Source organism: Erigeron canadensis, chromosome 8 (genome assembly GCF_010389155.1).
Source record: "Erigeron canadensis isolate Cc75 chromosome 8, C_canadensis_v1, whole genome shotgun sequence".
Lineage (NCBI taxonomy): Eukaryota > Viridiplantae > Streptophyta > Magnoliopsida > Asterales > Asteraceae > Erigeron > Erigeron canadensis.
In genome coordinates, this window is record NC_057768.1 from 44,878,131 (window position 1) to 44,899,561 (window position 21,431).

Genomic DNA, 21,431 nt, shown 5'->3' on the forward strand with positions numbered 1-21,431 from the left:
TTGAATCTCGTAACATTCATTATATTCACCAGGATAATCCAACAACTTATTCACATCCATTTTGAGGTGATAATACATACCTGTAATCAAGTTATCAAGCTCACCAATCTTCTACAGAATTTACATCGTTTTTAAATCACTTGATTCAGTTGTATTTGTCGAACGAATTTTACAATGTCGAGAACAATTTGCAATGGACACTTGTTTCACATTTCTCCAAACTGAGACATCCAAATTGATAGAATCTAAAACATTAATCTTTTCTGGAGAAAAATGTCCATCTCATAACCTTCCAAAATCTTACGACAAAACCTTTTACAGTAGTACATCTTAAAGGTCACATATGAATATCTTTAAATTAATAATGTATTAATTTATTGATATAATAATATCTCGATATATTTATAAAAAATCTCGGTCCCGACAATATTAATTTATAGAAGTTTTACTGTATTTGGTTGAGTAAGCTAGCTTCACGTGTTTGTTACTTATTAAAAAAAAAGTAATAAAAAGTAATGTATTTGGTTGAGTAAGCCAGCCATTGGAGCTTTATAACGTCGTATTATGATTAACTTTTCTTTTGGCCATTTGAAGTGTTGTCACTGATCACATCACAAGATTACGATCCTACAATTTTATATATATAGTGTTGGTGACTTTGCCGGCGAAATGTTCAGTACCAATTATGTGGTGCCTAGTTTACAATAACAAGTCTTTTACACCATCAGTCGACTATCCTCTTAACACGAACCAGCACGACTAACTCTGGCTCTAGCCAAGTGTACGTACATTGTAGCTCAAACTTTGAAATGAGAATGTCGTTTGTAAACTTTTGATAATGATATTGGAATTCTTTAAAGGTGTGTGTGATTCCCGGAATATTTTTGAAAGGAATGAAAAATTTCCTCTCACATTTTCAAAAAGTGAAAATCTTAACAAATGAAGGAATGTTTTCTTTCACATTTCTTATTTTTGGGCAATAAAACACAAGTTTTATGCATAATGTATTACCATTAAAGCATTGAGATTATATAACACGCCAGATTTACATTAATTCATCTTTGACTTAATGCAAAACAAGAATGGCAATAAAAGAGTTGGTTTGTTCCTCTTTTGTGTTTTGATGATGAAGGAGGTTAATCCTCTTATTACCCCTTTTTTATTTTTATTGCTTTTAGTGGGCTGGCCCAATATTATGTAATTTTGTAGTGATGTTTTTTAAAGCTGGGCCCAACAACTGGTGAAGCGGAAAGCCCACATATTACATACCTTGACTGAGAACAGAGTCGAGAATCTTCATTATCATCAGCTGCATCCATGGCTGCCGCTGCTGATGCTTCCACTCAATCGCTTCTTAAAGAGGTCTCACTTATTCTTACTAATTATATTATTTTTAATTATTCAATTTTAAGGTTTTTTATTTGCGTTCGAATATGTTTTGTGTTTAATTTGTAATTAATAAATGCAACAGATAAGGAGTCACCAAGTATCAATTGCTGAGCTCTCTACACTTTCTTCCTCTAGGGTATATCTATCTACATATCTCTATTTTTTCATTTGACTTTTTAAAGTCAACTTCAAATGTAATTTCACCTTTTAATGTTATTATTGGTATTATTATTTGGGCATATCCAAAACTAAAGATTAGGTGCCGTTTGTTACATGGCAGTGTTTTAGAATAATGTTGTTGCTGTCATTTTGTTCCAACATTGAGATGTAAAATTGATTTTTGATTCCTGAACGCAGACTGTTTATCAGAAAAATGGGAACCTTTTTTTCCGTACGAGTGTCCAACAAGCCACGGTGTCTGAACAAAGTAAGTAAGATGGTCTCTTCTTATTTATAAGCAAGCCGTTGCTACGATTGATTGTTACTAACCGTAGTATCATATTCTCTCTGACTGACCGACCCAGAACAACTTGAGACCGCCACGGCAAAGCTACAAAAAGCGAATCTCACTGCAACAAACTAAACCTACCTACTAGTCCGTTTGTCATGCTTGTGTCCCTGTGAACAAAACACAACGGGTTTTCTTCAAAAATGCAAGTCTGATTTCACAATGGAATTGTTTCTCGGTATAATCACTTCATGCTGAATTTCTGCTTCTGAATTGACCTCTAAAATTATGAGTATAACGCTATGTCTTTCGCTTACAACCTGTCTCATTTATTAATGTTTCTTGAGATCTACTCGTATCATATACATGGTCGCGTATTAACATCATTGGCATTGTCATTGGTAAATATCTCACCTCGCACATATACTGTCACACTTAGCATCAGGTGATGTAGTGCATGTATCACAATATGATGTTGTTTCCAATTTTTGTTTTGATTGATGATATGTTTTGGGGGAGTGTATGCAATATTGCAATGTTTCTGTTAAGACCCATTATTAGTTGATAGTTTATGTCCAAGGTTAGCAACAAGATCATCATTTGTCCCTTGATTAGTTGTTTCTTCTCTTCGCCTAGCTAGTAGGACCGTATGAGAGCTTCTTACACCTTGAAAAACGTTGTCAGGCTTGCCATGACCATCTCTGTAAGGTGATAAAGACAATTGCCTATTGCAGGGAGGAACAGTCGTTTAATATTCCAGCCCATGTAGATAGTACCCACAGCCCTGCAGGGCATTGGACTAACGCCTAAACTGCAATGTCGGGCCAAGATTTTTTTGATGGTCAATGAGCATGAAGCAGCTTGCAAGATGTTGATACTGATTCATATGGCCGTACAGGTTGGGAGTTTGTCAATAAAGGGTAAATTGGTGGGAGTTTCTCCACTTGTCTTTGACAAGTTTTGAACCTCTATAGAACTCATGTCTGGTAAGTCACCGTCATTACACATGAATCACATCATATAACACTTGCCTTTGGTAAGTTTTGAAATTGTGGCTTATAGCCTTCATCTGTGGACTGTGGGGCCATGTGGCCACAACACTAAAGTTTGACCACATTGGTTGAGCCACACTCAAAAACACAAATTTGGGTATTAGACATGTGCTGTGCAATCATCCATCTGTCTCATTTGTTTTCTTGAAATTGTATCTTCTAACGTCAGTTTTGATTTTCTTTGATAAGCAAAACCATTAACTTATCTGATTTAATTGTGATGACCTTTAATTTTAAATGCTTCTTTCAGAAAACAATTATATATCTATGTTCTCTATTAGAACCCTCTCCCCTTTTCTACTTAAGCAATCTTGGTGAATTCTTCTCTTAGTTTAAGCAGATCTTTTGTGACAAGATCTGTCTTTATTGTGTTATAAAAATTTGCATTTAAAGTTTAGAGTTGTCAATGAGGGAACTCGAATCTATTTGAGCCATTCTCGTCTTACTTTTTGTAATTGGTGTAATTATGTGCATCCGCTTACAACTTCTAATGTCTGTATGCTGACTATTTTAATCGATCTTTTGGTCCAAGTTATTCTCTATCAATCAGATACAAATACAATTTTCAGCCCTTAATTAACCCCCCTCCCCCTCCTCTCTTCCCCGGCCAAAACCATACTTATGAACGGAGTTGGAATTACATATTAAAAGCATGTTACAAACAATAATTTCACCCATGCTTAATTACTTAATAGCAACATACAGAAAAATCTCAACAAAACGACTTACGGTTATATAAGATAAGCCACTTATTGACTTTTTATTCAAATCTCATTATTCATAAGCAAGCTGCACCTACGTGATTACATGATCAGTTGTTTCCAAGTTGACAAAGCTTGACCAAATTCTCTATCACCTCCTTGTCAACACCTTCATCCATCTTTTTTCTCATGATCTCACCAAACTCCTTAGCCTTTTTCCTTATGGTCGCACCACCATTCTCCACCACCACCTTCCTCAACACCTCTGCCATCTCCTCCCTCTTCAACCTTCCATCCCCACCTCTATTAACATCCATGCCAACTTCCAAAGCTTCCACAAGCCTCGCATTTTGGAAGAATCTTTATCTTTTGAGTTGTTCTGCCGTATCGGTCACTCAAGATCTTTGGTCTCTACCGCTAGATAGCCGCCCCTTTCTCTCTTTTTACAGCCTCGTGGACGGACGAAAGAAGGTAAGTTACAGAACGGGGCAGTGAAGGCTCTTCCAAAGTTTATAAGTTGAATCAATTAAATTCAATTTTTCTCGCTCTATCTCAGAATATCCATTCACGCGAAACTGATCTGCTTCTATTTCTACTTTCCGTAAGCGAGCCCGGGCTTTTTCCAGCTGGTCGATGGCCCGGTAAGCATGAACCGTATGGCCTATTGATTTTAGCATGTTAATTAGTTACTAGAGCGGAGCGAGAAATAATATCTTTTCTTGGATGTTCTTAAGCAAAGAGTAATCAGAGCTAGATGCTTTCCTGTTTAGATTTAGAGCGGTAAAAGGCCTTTACACCGAGCTACAAAAACTGAATCTCGCTAGAAGAATTGGACATACTAATACGTTTTAGTGTATAATGGATTCTCTTCAAAATGTAAGTACCCAGAATTTGTGTCATTTTCATGCAAGAATGTAGAATCGACCTATGTATTCTATATTATTGAATTTCAATTTCAGTAATGTACATGGGTTATGCTGCTAAGAGATGAAAAGAATGCATAAAATATTGTGAACTACTCGTATTATAATTGTATGTGTATCCTACATCGGTTGAGGTAAGTATGCAGATAAGGTGGAGATGGCTATAAAAACAAAGGTCTAGGGAAGGAACAAGCATACCTTTCTCGGCCTTTTGGCTAAGATCAAGTGTAGTATCTGTTCTTATCAGTTTAATATCTGATATGTGAGCCATCGGCTCACTTGGTATTAATCTTATTTTTAATGGGGAAAAGACCCATCACAATAGCTTGCTATTGGGGAGTCACTTTGGTGTTGCACTACTGCCTTGGCTTGGCTCTCCCCACAATATTTAGTTTAATATTTCAAAATGGTTTTGCAGTTAGATACGTGTGACTATGGTTTACCTGTAGAATTGAACGAGTAATATTCTCAAATCTATCTGGAAAAACTGAATCTTGATGGAGTGAAGGAATTTCTTGGTTGACCACAGGCTAATGTTTTTAGCATGTTTTCCCTTTGAAGCTGCAAGCCTACATTTAGTAGTCTTGATTTGATTTCTGTGTTCCGCACATATGCCAATGTTTTGGCCCCCCTTCTCACTGAATACAACAGTGTTGAGTGCGAGACGAAATTATCGTTTTGGTCTTACAGTACCCAAGGCCCCTTGCATTTCTAGTTCAAATTTACATGATTCCATATGATTGAGCTTCAAAGCTACTTGGCAGGGGAGGGCCAGAGATGGGGAAAGCAAGACCTCCGTCCAGGCACAACTTTAAGTGGGGCACAAATTTTTAAATTTTTTCTATCTTTATTATATATGTTTTTGTATAACATATTATATTATATAGATATAGACATACTTGATTCTAATAACAAGTCAATGTTAAAATTATAAAAATATAATATTTTAGGTATTAAATATGTATATATACAAAGTTATGTTCTCGGTAGTAAGTAGTAAGTTATACCAATATACTTTAATTAATAATTAAACATCTAAATGAAATTAGAAGATAAAGTGTAAATCCTCTTTTCAGTTTTTCATTCACAAAAGATTAGAAGACTAGAAGTAACACCAAAAAGTTTTAATTTTACTCTTAGTTATTAAATGTATGATTCTGTTACTAATCTTTTCTTGATTAATTATTATTATTTTTTATTTCGTGATCATTCTTTGGTGATTTTTTTTTAGAATATCGTTTGATATTATTTAGAATTTTATATGATTAGAAATTTTTTTATTTATTCATCCTTGACTTTAACATAAGTTTAATTAGATTAAAGCAATAAATAAATATGAAATAACATTTATTTTATTTATTTATTTATTTTAGAATGGGATGTTAGTTGGTTAATGATTCAAACGCTAGTAGTGACATCCAAACGGGCAGTATGCTAGCGGTTGGAATTCGAAGGCACCCCTGGAGACAAAGGGTGCGATAACACGGCCCGCACGCGTCTGAAAACATTTTTATTGTTATAACGTCTCCATTATAAAAAAGAAATTTTGCTTTTATAATTGGATTCTTAAAAGTTAGGGGCATTTTTTTGAAGGCTCGGACTGGGCACGCGAATTCTCAGGACCGCCACTGCTATTTGGTTCTTACTGTTGAGCCTAGGGATTTCGTTGCGGCTCTAAACGAGATCTTCACTTCTTTTTTGTATCCAAGACTATTTGTTGTTTAATACTTCTTTATCTATTCTCTTTCAATAAGAGTCATATATAAAAAAAAGTGAGATAACTTCAGACAAGCCAGCCTCATGGAGAACAATATACAAAAACAAATAAAATAGTTAAATAGAACAGAACATAAACCCAAACACATAGTTTTAGCAATAAGGCAGGTTAAGATATTTTTAGCAAATATAGGATTTTGTATTATGTGGAATTTAAAAAATTTCATCCTTTATGTTTGTTATAGATTAAAACTTAAAACAATGATCCAAGACAATTACAGAAGCACTAGGTCAGTCAGTCTCACATAGGGATGACAAAAAAGGCCCGTATCCGATGGGGAAATCCGAAACGCGACATTCTTGGGCCGGGTATGGAGATGATTTTTATTTTAGCGGGTTCGGGTCCGGGTATGGTTTTATATGTATACCCGTATAAATGAAACCTGACCCGAACCCATATACCCGACCCCTATATAATAACATTACAAAATGATAATATATTTGTTTCCAATCGGTTTTAAAAGGCATGAAATACTAATTAGGCTAACATGTGTTAATTCAATATAATTCTTCCTAAACCATCACCACTCATTGAATTAGCCTTAAGGTATGTTTAACAAAAGTAGCTGTAGCTTTTAGATGGAGCTGTAAGTTGTAGCTTTTAAATAAAGTTGTTAAATAGAGCTTTTATTTTTTAAATTGTTTGGTATGGTAGCTGTAGTTGCAACTTTAAGAGGTATTTGTGTACTTTCAATAACTAAAAGCTTCATCGAAAAGATAAAGTTCTTGAAACGCTACTTCAAGAAGCGTTTCATTTTGGAGGTTTTTCTTTCAAATATTAGTTAAAGTCAGAGTTTTTAACACAATATGAACTTTTTGTTCAAAATTAAAAGCTCTCCAAAAGCTATTGAAAAGCTCTTGCCAAACATAGCTTAACAACAAACTTGTTAAACTCGTTGAAAACTTATTAAAGCTGGAACCATTTTTACTTTCTGAGCTAAAAAAACCCAACAATATTTGATAACTTTTTGGTCCAGTAGCCCATATATCACCAACTTCTTTTATATAGCGCACCTATATTTCTTTGTAAAAGTTTTAAAAGAAAATCAAGTAAAAAGATGTGGCTCATGTTTATTTTCAACAAAGGGATAAGTATCCTGGAATGTAACAAACTTTGGACGAATGTGTATAGTAGGAAATAACTAAAGTTATGTGTATTGTAAGTAAACAACTTTAAAAAATGTTTATTGTATGTAAGAAAATATACGTGGCAACCATATAGAGGTGTCACTTGTCTGATTTTTATTGGTTGAATACATTTTCTTACATACAATAAACATTATTTTTGAATTGTTTACATACAATACACACAACTTTAGTTATTTCCTACTATAAACATTCGTTCAAAGTTTGTTACATTACAAGATACTTATCCCTTCAACAAAAACTGAAAGTTCTAACAAAATTTGAAAGGATTTAAAAAAGTATATATTAATAACGGATCCTCCGAATACCCGTGGAGAACCCATTACCCAATAGTGAGTAAATGGTTACTCGTCGGGTCCAAGATTATCTAAACCCAACCCATACCCGACCCGTTGTCATCACAGAACCCTCTTTAGAAAAAAACACAAAACATAAACCAAAAAACATGTGTTATATGTCTATGGAAATCATACTTTTTAACAAGATCCATCTTTATCTTTATATATACTAAAAGACAACTGACTTAATAGCTTATTAACCAATTAAATTGCTTAATTTTATTAAATCGAACATTGATGATGTCATAATTAATATTAATTAAAAATCTTAATAAAAGTTGCAAAAAATTTGTCGATCCAATCCTAATACAACATGGAAAAGGATATCTCTAACATATAATTATCATTGTCGACTATTAGATAAACATATAATTATCTATCTTTCTTAGCTAGCTAATATCCAAAACAAATAATGCATAACTAATATCCAAAAAAAACATTATTATTATTAAAATAATGCAACGGGAACAACTTAATATAAATGTTTGTGTTTGTTGTATTTTTAACTTGAAAATTTTTGTTAAATGTCTTCTTCTCCTTCTAATAACTTCTAATCGATCAATTGCAGTTTGGAATTTTCTCTACTAGATTTTTGTTTTCAATTTAACTATAATTTACACTTTTTGGTTTTAATCATTAATTTACACCTTTTTAACTAATAACTTAAATATAATAATCAAGATTAATAATAACATATATCTTAATAGTACTATTTATCTTATACATACAAAACAAAGAATTAAATAATAAATGAAAATTAATGTAAATATATTAGGATTTTAGAAGAAATTATACAATTATTTTTTTCGGATATTTTTATTAATTGCCATGATGAATATAAGGTTACAAAGTATGTAAACATATTACTTTATAGGAAATTCCTACAATATTGTCATATTTTAATTGAAATATCTCACATATGTTTCATCTAAAAATAAAATATTACTTCTAATAAAAACAAATAACAATATAATACACCAAGTGTAATAACAAAACTAAAAAAGTAATAGTTACCTACTGTGATTTTTAATATTTAAATATTATTAATTATGTCATGGTCTATAACTTAAATAGAAATATTATGATTTTGTACTATTTAAATATCATTAAGTATGTCAAAACAAACAACTTCGATGCGTATATTTTTAAATAATATTTTAATGTAAACTCAAAGTTTTAATATACAGATTTTTTTTATATATTAACACATCTAAATATTGATAATGTCGTAAGCCTGTGTATTATACACGGGCCTAAAATCTAGTATTTTATTAAAACCCTCTTAAAACGTAGTAAGATAATGTTTGCATAACAAAAACTGCCTAAAAACATAAAAAGCGAGCACAAAACGGAGACAGCTAGTCTGCTATGGTGTGGCCATTATTGCTAAAAGAACCTGCATGTACATAACAAACTAACAAATTAATGTTAAGTATTACCCAGGAGTTATATGAGAAGGGGTGTGTGAAGTTATACCTCAGAAAGTCAACCAGCATCTTAACCAAATGCAGTCCCATATCTTCCAGCAGCCACAGTTGCGTTCTGCTCAACTTTAACATAATTCTCACGAGAACAGTCTTTGGGCCAATGTCCAGGTTGATTGCATTTAAAACAATTGGCAGAGGCACCTCCAGATGGCAAACTGTTAGCTCTTCCTGAAGCATTTCCAACACTTGGACAGCTTGTAGAGTTATGGCCTGGAGTGCCACAACTTTTGCAGCTTCCGTAGTGATTCCCAAAATGGCCCGTTTGATTCGCTTGTAAAACCGCTTGCTGACCCACACCGCCAGAATTCCCCATACTAGACAAACCCATTCGATTTGCTTGTAAACTCACATGCTGACCAAGGCCGCCAACACTTCCAATATTGTTGCTGAATGATGCAGACAAAAGAATGGGAATTTCAATCTTTGAGCCTAAAGACGTTCTTTCATCTTTTTTAAGCAAATCCAGAAAAACACTTGTGTCAGATGAAAACTTTATCTTGTTAACTTTATAAACAGTAGACTTCACACGCGGATCATCATTAAATGTCTCTTCCTTCACTTGTAGTGTAAAATTAAATTTTGCATGGACAACATTCCTTATGATTTCTGAAAATCTCTCTTCATTTCGCTCTTCATATTTTATGTAATACAACTCTTTGGCAGAAACACCCATTATCTCGGCACCGATTTCCTGGAATGCAGTTACCCATGTAGAACCAGTATGGTCTTGTATGTGAAGACTCAGTATGTATCTGTAGTCACATTCATTAATGGTCTGATCATACGTGTCACATCGCCATTTCCCATTGCCATTATTTGTAACTTTTTTGCTGCACTGTCGACCACCTCTTATAAGGGGGCATGCTGTGTAGTAGAAGGGTTCAACTCGAACATGCGATACAGTGGCACCAACTGTGATCCAATCTGGCTTGTCAGAGGTCCCAAGCTTTTCATCTTTTATATGGGAGATAGTTTTACATTCATCTGTACGCAGAACAGACTTGGATAATGAAACCGATGTAATTTTACTCCCACAATCATCATACCATGCTTTGAGTTTACGAGCCTCGGAAGAATCAGGCTCTATGCATATCTGGCTTGCGGCAATGGTCCCCACAGACTTACCATTAAATTCATTCACTTTAACAGCTTTCACAGCCAATACAGGAAATATTCCAGAATCACACATGGTTTGGAGTGTTTGGCCTTCATTATTGCAAAAGTTTCCCCACAAAGTTAACTCCACACTTTTGCCAGACATGTCTTTCAATTCAAGGGTTCTCTTTTGAATCTCAGTGCCCTTTTTTGTCTGTATAGAAGCCGAAGGAGTGATTTTATAAACAACACCAATGATATCCAGAATAGTATTGTTACCCAAGCCTTCAATTTCAGCAATGGGACGGAAATGAAATTGCTGCTTTGGAATTGAACCATCGTCATCAAAGCAAGGTTGTATTGTTGATGTATGGTTGAGCATTATTTCATGATCATTCTTCAGGTGATTAAAATCTTTATTAGCAGCTTTCAGGTTGCCTCTAGAGATATAGTAAACTTTACCAACATCAATTTGCTCATAGAACTGATCAGCCACATCATTGAAGCATGTTGTCTTGATTTCACCACCATCAGAATCAAGAAGGTCAAAAGAAAAAACTTTGCCTTCTCGTTTTGCATTGTGGTAACGTCTAAGCTCTGATTTTGCAGTCACGCGGGCTTTGATAGTCCAACAACCCTGATATGGGTTAAGAGCAGCAATGGGAATGATCCTAGGTGGTGCCTCGCTTTTGGCAATGGGTGCCCTATTCATATACATTGGAGGGGGTTGATTACATGTTGGTTGAGCTAGACGTGTATGGTTGTATGCAGGTGGAAGTGAATTGGAATTAACGGAATCTGCTCTTGGATCCATGGAAGGCATGTGTCCAAAATTACTAGGAGGGTTCCCATAAGAAAGTGAACCTGCACTGTGCGCAAGTTGAGGAGAGTGAACCGAAGATTTAACATTGAAATTAGGTTGTTGAACAGAACCAGCTTGTGGAACGCCCGTAAACGTTTGAGGACTGCCCACAGTTGTTGCTGGCTGATTATTTGACTGCATTGGTGCTGCAGATATAGTAGGCTCACCTATCAAACTTTTTGGTTCCCCAATAATATCGCACATATCATGTAGCACATCAAGATCGGTGACTATAATAACGCTGAAATAATAATAAAAAGCTGTAAGAAGACGACTCTACAACACATGCCGTAAGAAGAGAATTCTACAACACATGCCAATATTTATACAGGAACTTATATGTTCCTGACAATCGGAAAGTACAAAACTTTTGAAATAAAAAGTTTCTTTTCCACAATTCCACATTACAGGATAAAAAAATACAAAAGCGTATAAATTATTTTCAGAGTCAACACTGAAATATACAGCCACACTTACTAAAAAGAGATTTTCTAAAATTCTACTTGCTGACTAGTGACTACTACCAACAAAGCCTATTTATCACAGTGATACAAATTGCATATTCAAAAGCCAAGTTTCTTTTGCCCAATAAAGACCATCATCTATCTTCAATATAAATTAGAAGATGTATAAAAATCTCCACGGTCTTACTCATAATGGCCAATCAAGTTAATCCATCAAGATCAAATTAACACTTCTCCTAATGCAAAGATGCTAGGTCCCAAGTCTTGATTACAATTCACTCCAAATGTCATTTAAAGAATTATCACTATATCAAACTTACGATGTTGATGTTTTACTATAAGTAGTGAGGTTTGCTAAAGAAAAGAAGCCATGTGCAATGCTCTCACATCTATTTCTGTACGACTGCTACGGACAACTACACTACAACAATATATAGGATTAAAGGGTACTAGATTCTCATCTGAAGCAAATACATGCTATTGGCTATTGTGCCCTCACACCTATTTATGTTCTTTTAATAATAAACCAGAAAATTCTGGACAGAAGCCCATTTTGAAAGCCTAATGCCTTTATTTTACACTACCATAAGTTATAAAACAACACAGTCACATGTAGTTTACTTCTGATGTTACTAAATGTTTCTCAAAACATCAGGTTAGACAAGACAATGATAAGTTGATAACCCAGGCCTAAGTTACCAATGGGTGTATCCAAAAACATGCTTTAACACATACCATGTACTCGAAAGTATAATACACAAACAACTAGTAGTGAACCATTCACATTTTCTGACTCTCAACCGATACGTACTAATCATGTCAACCTTTTCTCCTTCAATGTAAAAAGGTAGATTAAAACTTCAGGTGTACTTTAAAAATCTGAAAGCTTCCAACTTTTAGTAGAATATTTATCTCATATACATTCTCATGTATGTATGGTGTATACCTACCTCCTATTTGGTACTAATTACATACCAAAAAACACAACTTTATTGAATTATATAACTCAATAAATTAAAAAAGGTGACATCTTTTAACATATAAATATAGATATATATATGTATAAAAAGAGATATATAAACTTACACACGATTATGAACCAAACTGCAAGCAAACTCTTTCAAGAGAATAACAGAACCTTTCTTCAAGCAGTCAGACGTAACCAAATGATTGTGTTGAGTAGCAAGCATGCCTTGCTGACAATATGAACCATCTGATAAAATTAATCGGTATCTTTCGGGGTTACTGCCGGGTTTGTTAAGAAGCCTAATCTGATACAACTGGAGCACTGGTTTCACCCCCATTTCTTGCCATTTATCACTTGATAACACTGTTATTGATCCTTCTGTTAGTTTTACTTCCATCATCTTTTTTTCTTTTCTTTTTTTAAATTTTCTATAATTATTATTGGATTTCAATTAATGTGTGTGTGCGTGAGATTTTTTTGGTAGATTTCGGGTGGAATTTGGAAGCGCCAAGAAGTTTATTTAAGTCGGTTTTTGAAAGTTACATTTAGCTCACCTAAACTATAAACGTGTCGCATAAACAATCCTTGTACGATGTTAGATTTCCTTTTATATACTTTTATATATTTATGGAATATGATAATGACAGCCCTAAATTAACAGCTTATTACATGCATAAAAAGTAGTACTTTATATATCAATAACCGTCTCCCTGAATTTTCGCAAGACAAAGTACAAATTTTAATGCATCAAATTAACTAATACTGGCACCCGTAAGGGCTGTCATTAATAAAACTCTATATTTATTTATGACTTGTGTTGTCCTATGTTGTTTGTACAAAGTAGGATTTGGTCGACCATATATTTAATCCGTCAAGTGGTATATTATTTTTTTCAAAAACATGGTTAAATTTGTGTGTATATCACACAGCTTTCAGCAAAAGACATAAAATTAACATTTAAGTTTAACATAGAAAAAGTATTCTAATTGAAAAAGGAAAAAAGAAAGCAAGTAAGCAACATATACAATTGAAGAATATATATGAAAAATTTTACCATCAAATTATTAGTTTATAAACAATCTTTTCTGTTTAATAGCCATGTAGGCTTTAAATCATCTATTTTACATAGAAAAAGATTAAATTCTTATCACTTAATTAGCAAATGCAAAAAATAAGATAATTATAATTATTTTTGTTTTGTATCTAATAGAAATTAACAATATTCCATCTAATAGACATTAACAATATTTCTCTAATAATTCAGCTCATATCTAGCAGGGACCATTTTGATACTATGTAAATTAGATTTTCTTCTTTAGTCTTCTAGGGTGTTTTAAAATATTGATAACTAGAGGGGTATTTTACAAACATATGTAATTTACAGGGGGTTTAGTAACTACATGTATAACTCAAGCTTCCTTGGGAAGTTTAATGAGATTTATGGCCTTATGGATTTGGGGCTTTGGGCTTTTCAGTTCTAATCTTCTTTATTTGTTCCGATTTAAACGGTGTATATAAATTCGAATTTAAATATATTGATTGAGACTAAATGCAGATTGAACGCATAAATGGTAACTTACTTTTTTTAAGTTAGATGTATCAATCAAGTGAATAAAACATAATTATTTTTATTTTATCTATACCACAGTAACATCCAAGTGGACAATATGCGAAGCTCGAACCATACATGTCTGGGTTAAAACTCATGACTCTCAAAAATCCCTCTATATTAGTAAGGGGTTTTCCTTATCGAATATATTTGAAATAGGCAATTCTACTTACGCGGACTCAGTTAAAACAACGTATGCTAGACCTCCCACTATCGGATTGCGATATAAAATTTTTAACGAAGTTCACCTTAAAAAATGATTAATCATGAATCCATACAAAGTCCACACATATGTATAGATTGTCAACCATGGAATTAGAAATGACAACCTGTTGGTTGCTGGAAGGCCCATGTTCTAAGTGATTAATTGATTATCCAAAACATGTTTTGCTTAAGTCTAAGTTGTTTGGAATATTTGCTTGTGTTAACGGGTTAACTTTGCTTATTGTGTTGCTTACAAGTTCTAACGTGTGTATGCTGACTATATTTAATCAAATTTTTAGATATTTTGTATTCATAATATCAATTATTATAAATTTGAATTTGAAAGAAAGACATAATTAGAGCCGGTTGTCATAATCAAAAAAGCAATTCAATAACTGACTAACAACATTCATAGACTTGCATACAATGTAAATGTATCAAAAGGTTATCTAGCAAAAGTTGTTCCATATCAATTAGATAAAATATGGAATTATATACCTTTGAAAACAAGACGTTTTTAAGCATTTTATTGGATTTGAAATGATTATTCTGAATCTCGCTACTAAACGTTTATTGCTATTACTATTCTCACTAGCATTTTTGCCAGAACAACTTTATGCCAAGCTACAAAAACTAAATCTCGCTAGAGGAAACAAAGCATACTTGTTCGTTTCCATGAGGGAATGTTCAATTGAGCTGCTTTTCTGTATAATTGAATTTCAAATTCAGTAATGTACATGGATGATGATGGTGCTGGCTAGGAGACGAAAAGAATGCAGATAATATCGTTAAGTATAATGGTATGTCTATCCCACATCGGTTGAGGTAAGTAAGCAGGTAAGGGGGAGATGGCTATAAAAACAAAGGTCCAAGGAAGGAACAAGCATACCTTTCTCGGCCTTTTGGCTAAGATCAAGTGTAGTATCTGTTCTTATCAGTTTAATATCTGATATGTGAGCCATCGGTTCACTCGATATTAATCTTATTTTTTATGGGAAAAGTCCTGTCACAGTAGCTTGCTACTGGGGTCTTTAGAGTCGCCTTGGTGTTGCACTACTGCCTTGGCTTGGCTCACCCCTCCAATACTTAGTTTAATATTTCATGAATTGAAGCGAACACTGGTTTATATTATAACGTTAATAAAAACAATTACATTGACTCAGATTTATTAACTTCATAAAATCTGTTAGGTCCGACATCCAAAAGCTGCCCATATTTTATGGTCAGTCTCTAGAAATTCATGAAACTTGTATCAATGATGAAAATGATTTAGTTAGAAACATGTGACTATGGTTTACCCGTAGAATTGAATATTTAATCTTCTCCATTAATCCTAGCTGGAAAAACTGAATCTTGATGGAGTGAAGGAATTTCTTGGTTGACCACGGCTAATGTTTAAGCATGTTTTCCCTTGTGTTGCAAGTCTACAATTTGTAGTCTTGATTCGATTTCCCTGTTCCAGGTACATGCCAATGTTTTGGCCCCTCTTCTACCTGAATACAACAGTGTCGTTGAGTGCTACAACAGTGTCGTTGAGTGCGAGATGAAATCTACACGACGTTCACTTGTTATACTAGTCTTCTGAAATCATAGACATAATTGTTATGTCTTACAGTACCATCAAGGCCTGGTGCACCCCTTCCATTTTTAGTTCAAAGTTACATGATTTCAATTCACTGAGCTTCAAAGCTACTTGGACGTTGAGCCTAGGGTTTTCAGTGTGGCTCTAAACGAGATCTTCACTTCTTTTTTGCATCCAAGACTATTTGTTGTTTAATTTCTTTATCTAATCTCTGTCAATAAAAGTTGTTTATAAAAGAAGTGAAAAAAACTTCAGACAAGCCAACCTCATGGAGAACAATATACAAAAACAGATAAAATAGAGCAGAACATAAACCCAAACACATTATTTTAGCTAAGGCAGGTTACGATATTTTTAGCAAATATATGATTTTGTATTAAGTGGATATTAAAAAATTTCATCCTTTATGTTTGTTATAAGTTACGAGTAAAACTTAAAACAATGATCTAAGACAAATACAGAAGCCATAAGTCAGTAAATCTCACAGAATCTGCTGCAGTCTCTGTAGAAAAAAACAGAAAGCATGTGTTAATGTCTATGGAAATCATACTTCTTAACAAGTCCCATAAACGTAGTTAGATAATGTTTGCATAACAAAAACCAAAAGATAAATATGGATCACACATACCATAATTTACAAGATACACATTCTACCTACAAAACGATTGCAAAAAAAGAAGGAAGGCCTAGTATTAACGCGACTAACGATCCAAAATACTGGCTAAAAACATAACAAGTGAGCACAAAACGGAGACAGCTAGTCTGCTATGGTGTGGCCTTTATTGCTAAAAAGAACCTGCATGTACATAACAAAGTAACAAATTAATGTTAAGTATAACCCAGGAGTAAGCATATGAGAGGGGTGTGTGATTGTGTGAAGTTATACCTCAGAAAGTCAACCAGCATCTTAACCAAATGCAGTCCCATATCTTCCAGCAGCCACAGTTGCGTTATGCTCAATTTTAACATAATTCTCACGAGGACAGTCTTTGGGCCAATGTCCAGGTTGATTGCATTTAAAACAATTGGCAGAGGCACCTCCAGATGGCAAACTGTTAGCTCTTCCTGAAGCATTTCCAACACTTGGACAGCTTGTAGAGTTATGGCCTGGATTGCCACAACTTTTGCAGCTACCGTAGTGATTCCCAAAATGGCCTGTTTGATTTGCTTGTAAAATGGCTTGCTGACCAAGACCGCCAGAATTCCCCATACTAGACAAACCCGTTTGTTTTGGTTGTAAAGTTGCATGTTGACCAAGGCCGCCAACACTTTCAATATTGTTGCTAAATGGTGCAGACAAATGAATGGGGATTTCAATCTTTGAGCCTATAGACGTTCTTTCATCTTTATTAAGCAAATCCAGAAAAAAGCTTGTGTCTGATGAAAACTTTATCTTGTCAACTTTATAAACAGTGGACTTCACACGCGGATCATCATTAAATGTTTCTTCTTTCACTTTTAGCGTAAAATTAAATTTTGTATGGACAACATTTCTTATAATTTCTGAAAATCTCTCTTCGTCTTGCTCTTCATATTTTATGTAATACAACTCTTTGGCAGCAACACCCATTATCTCGGCACCGGTTTCCTGGAATGCAGTTACCCATGTAGAACCAGTATGGTCTTGTATGTGAAGACTCAGTATGTATCTGTAGTCACATTCATCAATGGTTTGATCACACGTGTCACATCGCCATTTCCCATCGCCATTATTTGTAACTTTTTTGTTGCACTGTCGACCATCTCTTATGAGGAGGCATGCTGTGTAGCAGAAGTTTTCAACTCGAACATGCGATACAGTGGCACCAACTGTGATCCAATCTGGCTTGTCAGAGGTCCCAAGCTTTTCATCTTTTATATGGGAGATAGTTTTATGTTCATCTGTACGCAGAACAGACTTGGATAATGAAACCGATGTAATTTTACTCCCACAATCATCGTACCATGCTTTGAGTTTACGAGCCTCGAAGGAATCAGGCTCTATGCATATCTGGCTTGTGGCAATGGTCCCCACAGACTTACCATTGAATTCATTCACTTTAACAGCTTTCACAGCCAATACAGGAAATACTCCAGAATCACACATGGTTTGGAGTATTTGGCCTTCTTTGTTGCAAAAGTTTCCCCACAAAGTTAACTCAACACTTTTGCCAGACATGTCTTTCAATTCAAGGGTTCTTTTTTGAATCTCAGTACCCTTTTTTGTCTGTATAGAAGCTGAAGGAGTGATTTTATAAACAACACCAATGATATCCAGAATAGTATTGTTACCCAAGCCTTCAATTTCAGCAATGGGACGGAAATGAAATTGCTGCTTTGGAATTGATCCATCATCATCAAAGCAAGGTTGTATCGTAGATGTATCGCCCAGCGTAATTTCATGATCATTCTTCAGATGATTATAAGCTTTTTGAGCAGGTTTCACGGTGCCTCTTGAAATTAAGTAAACTTTACCAACCTCAATTTGCTCATAGAACTGATCAGCCACAGCATTGAAGCATGTTGACCTTATTTCACCACCATCAGAATCAAGAAGGTCAAAATTAAAAACTTTGCCATCTCCTTTTGCATTGCTGTAATGTCTAAGCTCTGACTTTGCAGTCACACGGGCTTTGATAGTCCAACGACCCTGATATGGGTTAAGAGCAGCAATGGGAATGATCCTAGCTGGTGCCTCGTTTCTGGCAATAGGTCCCCTGTTCATATACATTGGAGGGGGTTGATTATGTGTGGGTTGAGCTGGGCGTGTATAATTGTATGCAGGTGGATGTGAATTAGCGGTAACAATATCAGATCTTGGATCCATGGAAGACACATGTGCTAAATTACTAGGAGGGTTTCCAGAAGACGGTAAACCTGCACTGTGCCCAAGTTGAGGAGAGTGAACTGAAGATCTAGCTGTAAAATTAGGTTGTGGAACAGAACCAGCTTGTGGAACGGCCAGAAACATATGAGGACTGCCCACAGTTGTTGCTGGCTGATTATGTGACTGCATTGGTGCTGCAGACAAAGGAGCCTCACTTTTAAACGTTTTTGGTTCACCAATAATATTGCATGTTTCATGTAGCACATCAAGGTCAGCGACCATAATAAGGCTGAAATAATAATAAAAAACTGTTAGAAGAAGATTATACAACACATGCTGTAACAAGAAAATTCTACAACAAAAGCTAATATTTATGCAGCAACTTATACGTTCCTGACAATTGTAAAGTATTTAACTGTTGAAGTAAAAAGTTCGTATTCCACGTGACAGTATAAAAAAGATACAAAAGCATAAATTATTTGCAGAGCTAACACTGAAGACCTATTTGCTGGCTGCTACCAATAAAGCCTATTTATCACAAGCTAGCTGGAATACAGTAAAAAGAAGACCTATTTGAAATGACAATTAAGTAAACCAAACTAATATATAGTGATACACATTGCATATTCAAAGGCCAAGTTTTTTTAGCCCAATAAAGACTCTGCGTCTATCTTCAATATAACTTAGAAGATTTACTCATCATGGCTGATCAAGTGAACACATCAAGATCAAATTAACAATTTTTCAAATGCAAAGGTGCTAAGTGCCAAGTCTTGATTCCAATTCATTCCAAATGTCATTCAAGAATTATTACTATATCATACTTTGGATGTTGATGTATTATTTATAAGTAGTAAGGTTTGTTAAAGAAAAGAAGCTATGTGCAAAGCTCTCACGTTTATTTCCTGTATGACGTACTCTAAAACGATAGAGAAAAAAAAGTCATGCATTTGACTAGATTCTCGTCTCAAGCAATAATACATAATATAGGCTCTCGTACCCACACACCCATGTAGGTTCTCGCGCTATAAACCAGACAATATTGGACCGAATTCCATCTTGAAAGCCCAACACCTTTATTTCACGCTACCATAAGTTATGAAAAACACAATCACATGAAGTTTACTTCATATGTCACTAAATGTTCCCCACAACATCAGGTTAGACAAGACAAAGATAACCTGCGCCTAAGTTACCAACGGGTGTACATGTATCAATCAACTAGTAGTAATCCAATCACATTTTCTGATTCTCGGCCCATACTAATCATGTCAACCTTTTCTCCTTTAGAATAAAAAGGTAGATTAAAACTTCATGTGTATTTTAAAAATGTGAAAGCTTTCAACTTTTATTAGAATATAGGTCTCATATATGTATAGTGTATACGAGTATACCTGCCTGGTCATATTTACACAAATTTCCCAATCAAAGAAACGCAGTAATTTTAAAACATAATAACCAAGATTTCCTAATTGGGGAATCAGGATTAGTCTTTCTTTCCTAACTGGGGAATCAAGGTACTAATTACTTATCAAAGATCACAACTTTATTTGATTATATAACACAATAAACAAACAAGATAACATATTTCAAAAGATTTGATTTATATAAAAAGGGAAGAATATATAGACGTACACACGATTCTGGATGATACTGCAAACAAACTCTTTCAAGAGAATAATAGAACCTTTCTTCAACCGCTCAGACTGGACCAAATGACTATGTTGAATACCAAGCATTGCTTGCTGAATATGCGAACCATCCGATATAAGTAATCGGTATCTTTCGGGGTTGCTGCCGGCTTGGTTAACAAGCTTAAGAGCATACAATTGAACCACTGGTTTCACCCCCAACTCATCCCATTTCTTACTTGATAACCCTGCTATTGATCCTTCTGTTAGTTTCACTTCCATTAATTAATTATTTAATGTGATTTTGGGTGAAACCCTAGAATTTGAAATGAAAAACTGATTTGGGGGAAGCGCCAACAGGTTATTTAAGCGGTCCAATGTTACATTTAGCTTACCTAAAGTATAAATGTATCTCGTAAACACTCCCTGTACATTTTTAGATTTTCAGCAAAATACATCAAATTAATATTTAAGTTTAATGAGTAAATTTTTTTTTTTTTTTTTTGAAAGTTCATTTGAGATCGCTAAAAAAAATATATAATATGGAGAATATAATGATACAATCAAATTTATTTAGTTCATAAACGATCTTAAACAATGTAATCTTTTTAGCATATTATACATTATTTTATTTATATATATATATATAAGTAGATTATTAACCTGCGTAATACGCGGGTAAACATATATAATTAATGACATGTTATTCTTTCATAATATCAAATATTAACAGATTTAGATAAAATAATTAAAAATAATAATGTTATCATTATTTTAAAAATTATTGTATCCACTATATACAAATGTTTAGTCTTATTTATTAACATATCTTAATATATTAACGGTATAAAACAAAATGCATACGAGAAATATTTATTATGTGATATCATAAATGTTCTATATAAAATCACAATTTTAGTTATAATGCTTTTAACTTTTAATTTGTATGTG

General features: G+C 34.1%; 3 protein-coding genes and 2 non-coding genes across 5 annotated transcripts; 3 read left to right on the forward strand and 2 right to left on the reverse strand.

Annotated features, from left to right (window-relative positions):
- The first annotated feature begins 1,250 nt into the window (after window positions 1–1,250).
- Window positions 1,251–2,153, forward strand: LOC122579680. Its single transcript, XM_043751899.1, has 4 exons — window positions 1,251–1,362; window positions 1,472–1,525; window positions 1,747–1,816; window positions 1,914–2,153. Exons 1-4 carry the CDS (start codon window positions 1,318–1,320, stop codon window positions 1,970–1,972), a joined length of 228 nt encoding a protein of 75 aa, XP_043607834.1. The 5' UTR covers window positions 1,251–1,317; the 3' UTR covers window positions 1,973–2,153.
- Window positions 2,154–4,707: 2,554 nt separating this feature from the next.
- Window positions 4,708–4,896, forward strand: LOC122580724. The gene has a single exon (XR_006320866.1). It is a non-coding gene; the product is annotated as a U2 spliceosomal RNA (small nuclear RNA).
- A 4,422-nt stretch (window positions 4,897–9,318) lies between these two features.
- LOC122610952 (replication protein A 70 kDa DNA-binding subunit A-like) lies at window positions 9,319–13,045 on the reverse strand (the record flags this gene model as incomplete). The annotated part of the gene is made up of 2 exons (XM_043783904.1): window positions 12,768–13,045; window positions 9,319–11,458 (listed from the first exon to the last, which is right to left on the reverse strand). Coding segments are annotated over exons 1-2 (2,418 nt in total), but the record flags the coding sequence as incomplete, so codon positions are not given.
- Window positions 13,046–15,346: 2,301 nt separating this feature from the next.
- LOC122580701 lies at window positions 15,347–15,541 on the forward strand. Its single transcript, XR_006320848.1, has one exon. It is a non-coding gene; the product is annotated as a U2 spliceosomal RNA (small nuclear RNA).
- Window positions 15,542–16,570: 1,029 nt separating this feature from the next.
- On the reverse strand, window positions 16,571–19,132 carry LOC122579977 (replication protein A 70 kDa DNA-binding subunit A-like). The gene is made up of 2 exons (XM_043752241.1): window positions 16,930–19,132; window positions 16,571–16,839 (listed from the first exon to the last, which is right to left on the reverse strand). The coding sequence occupies exon 1, from the start codon at window positions 19,129–19,131 to the stop codon at window positions 16,951–16,953; it is 2,181 nt and encodes a 726-aa protein (XP_043608176.1). The 5' UTR covers window position 19,132; the 3' UTR covers window positions 16,571–16,839; window positions 16,930–16,950.
- Window positions 19,133–21,431: the final 2,299 nt, after the last annotated feature.

Coding starts and splice junctions, on each gene's coding strand:
- LOC122579680 (XM_043751899.1), top strand. CDS start 1,318: ATGGCTGCCGCTGCTGATGCTTCCACTCAATCGCTTCTTAAAGAG. Junction 1,363..1,471: donor CTCAATCGCTTCTTAAAGAG/GTCTCACTTATT, acceptor TAAATGCAACAG/ATAAGGAGTCACCAAGTATC. Junction 1,817..1,913: donor AGCCACGGTGTCTGAACAAA/GTAAGTAAGATG, acceptor TGACCGACCCAG/AACAACTTGAGACCGCCACG.
- LOC122579977 (XM_043752241.1), bottom strand. CDS start 19,131: ATGGTCGCTGACCTTGATGTGCTACATGAAACATGCAATATTATTGGT.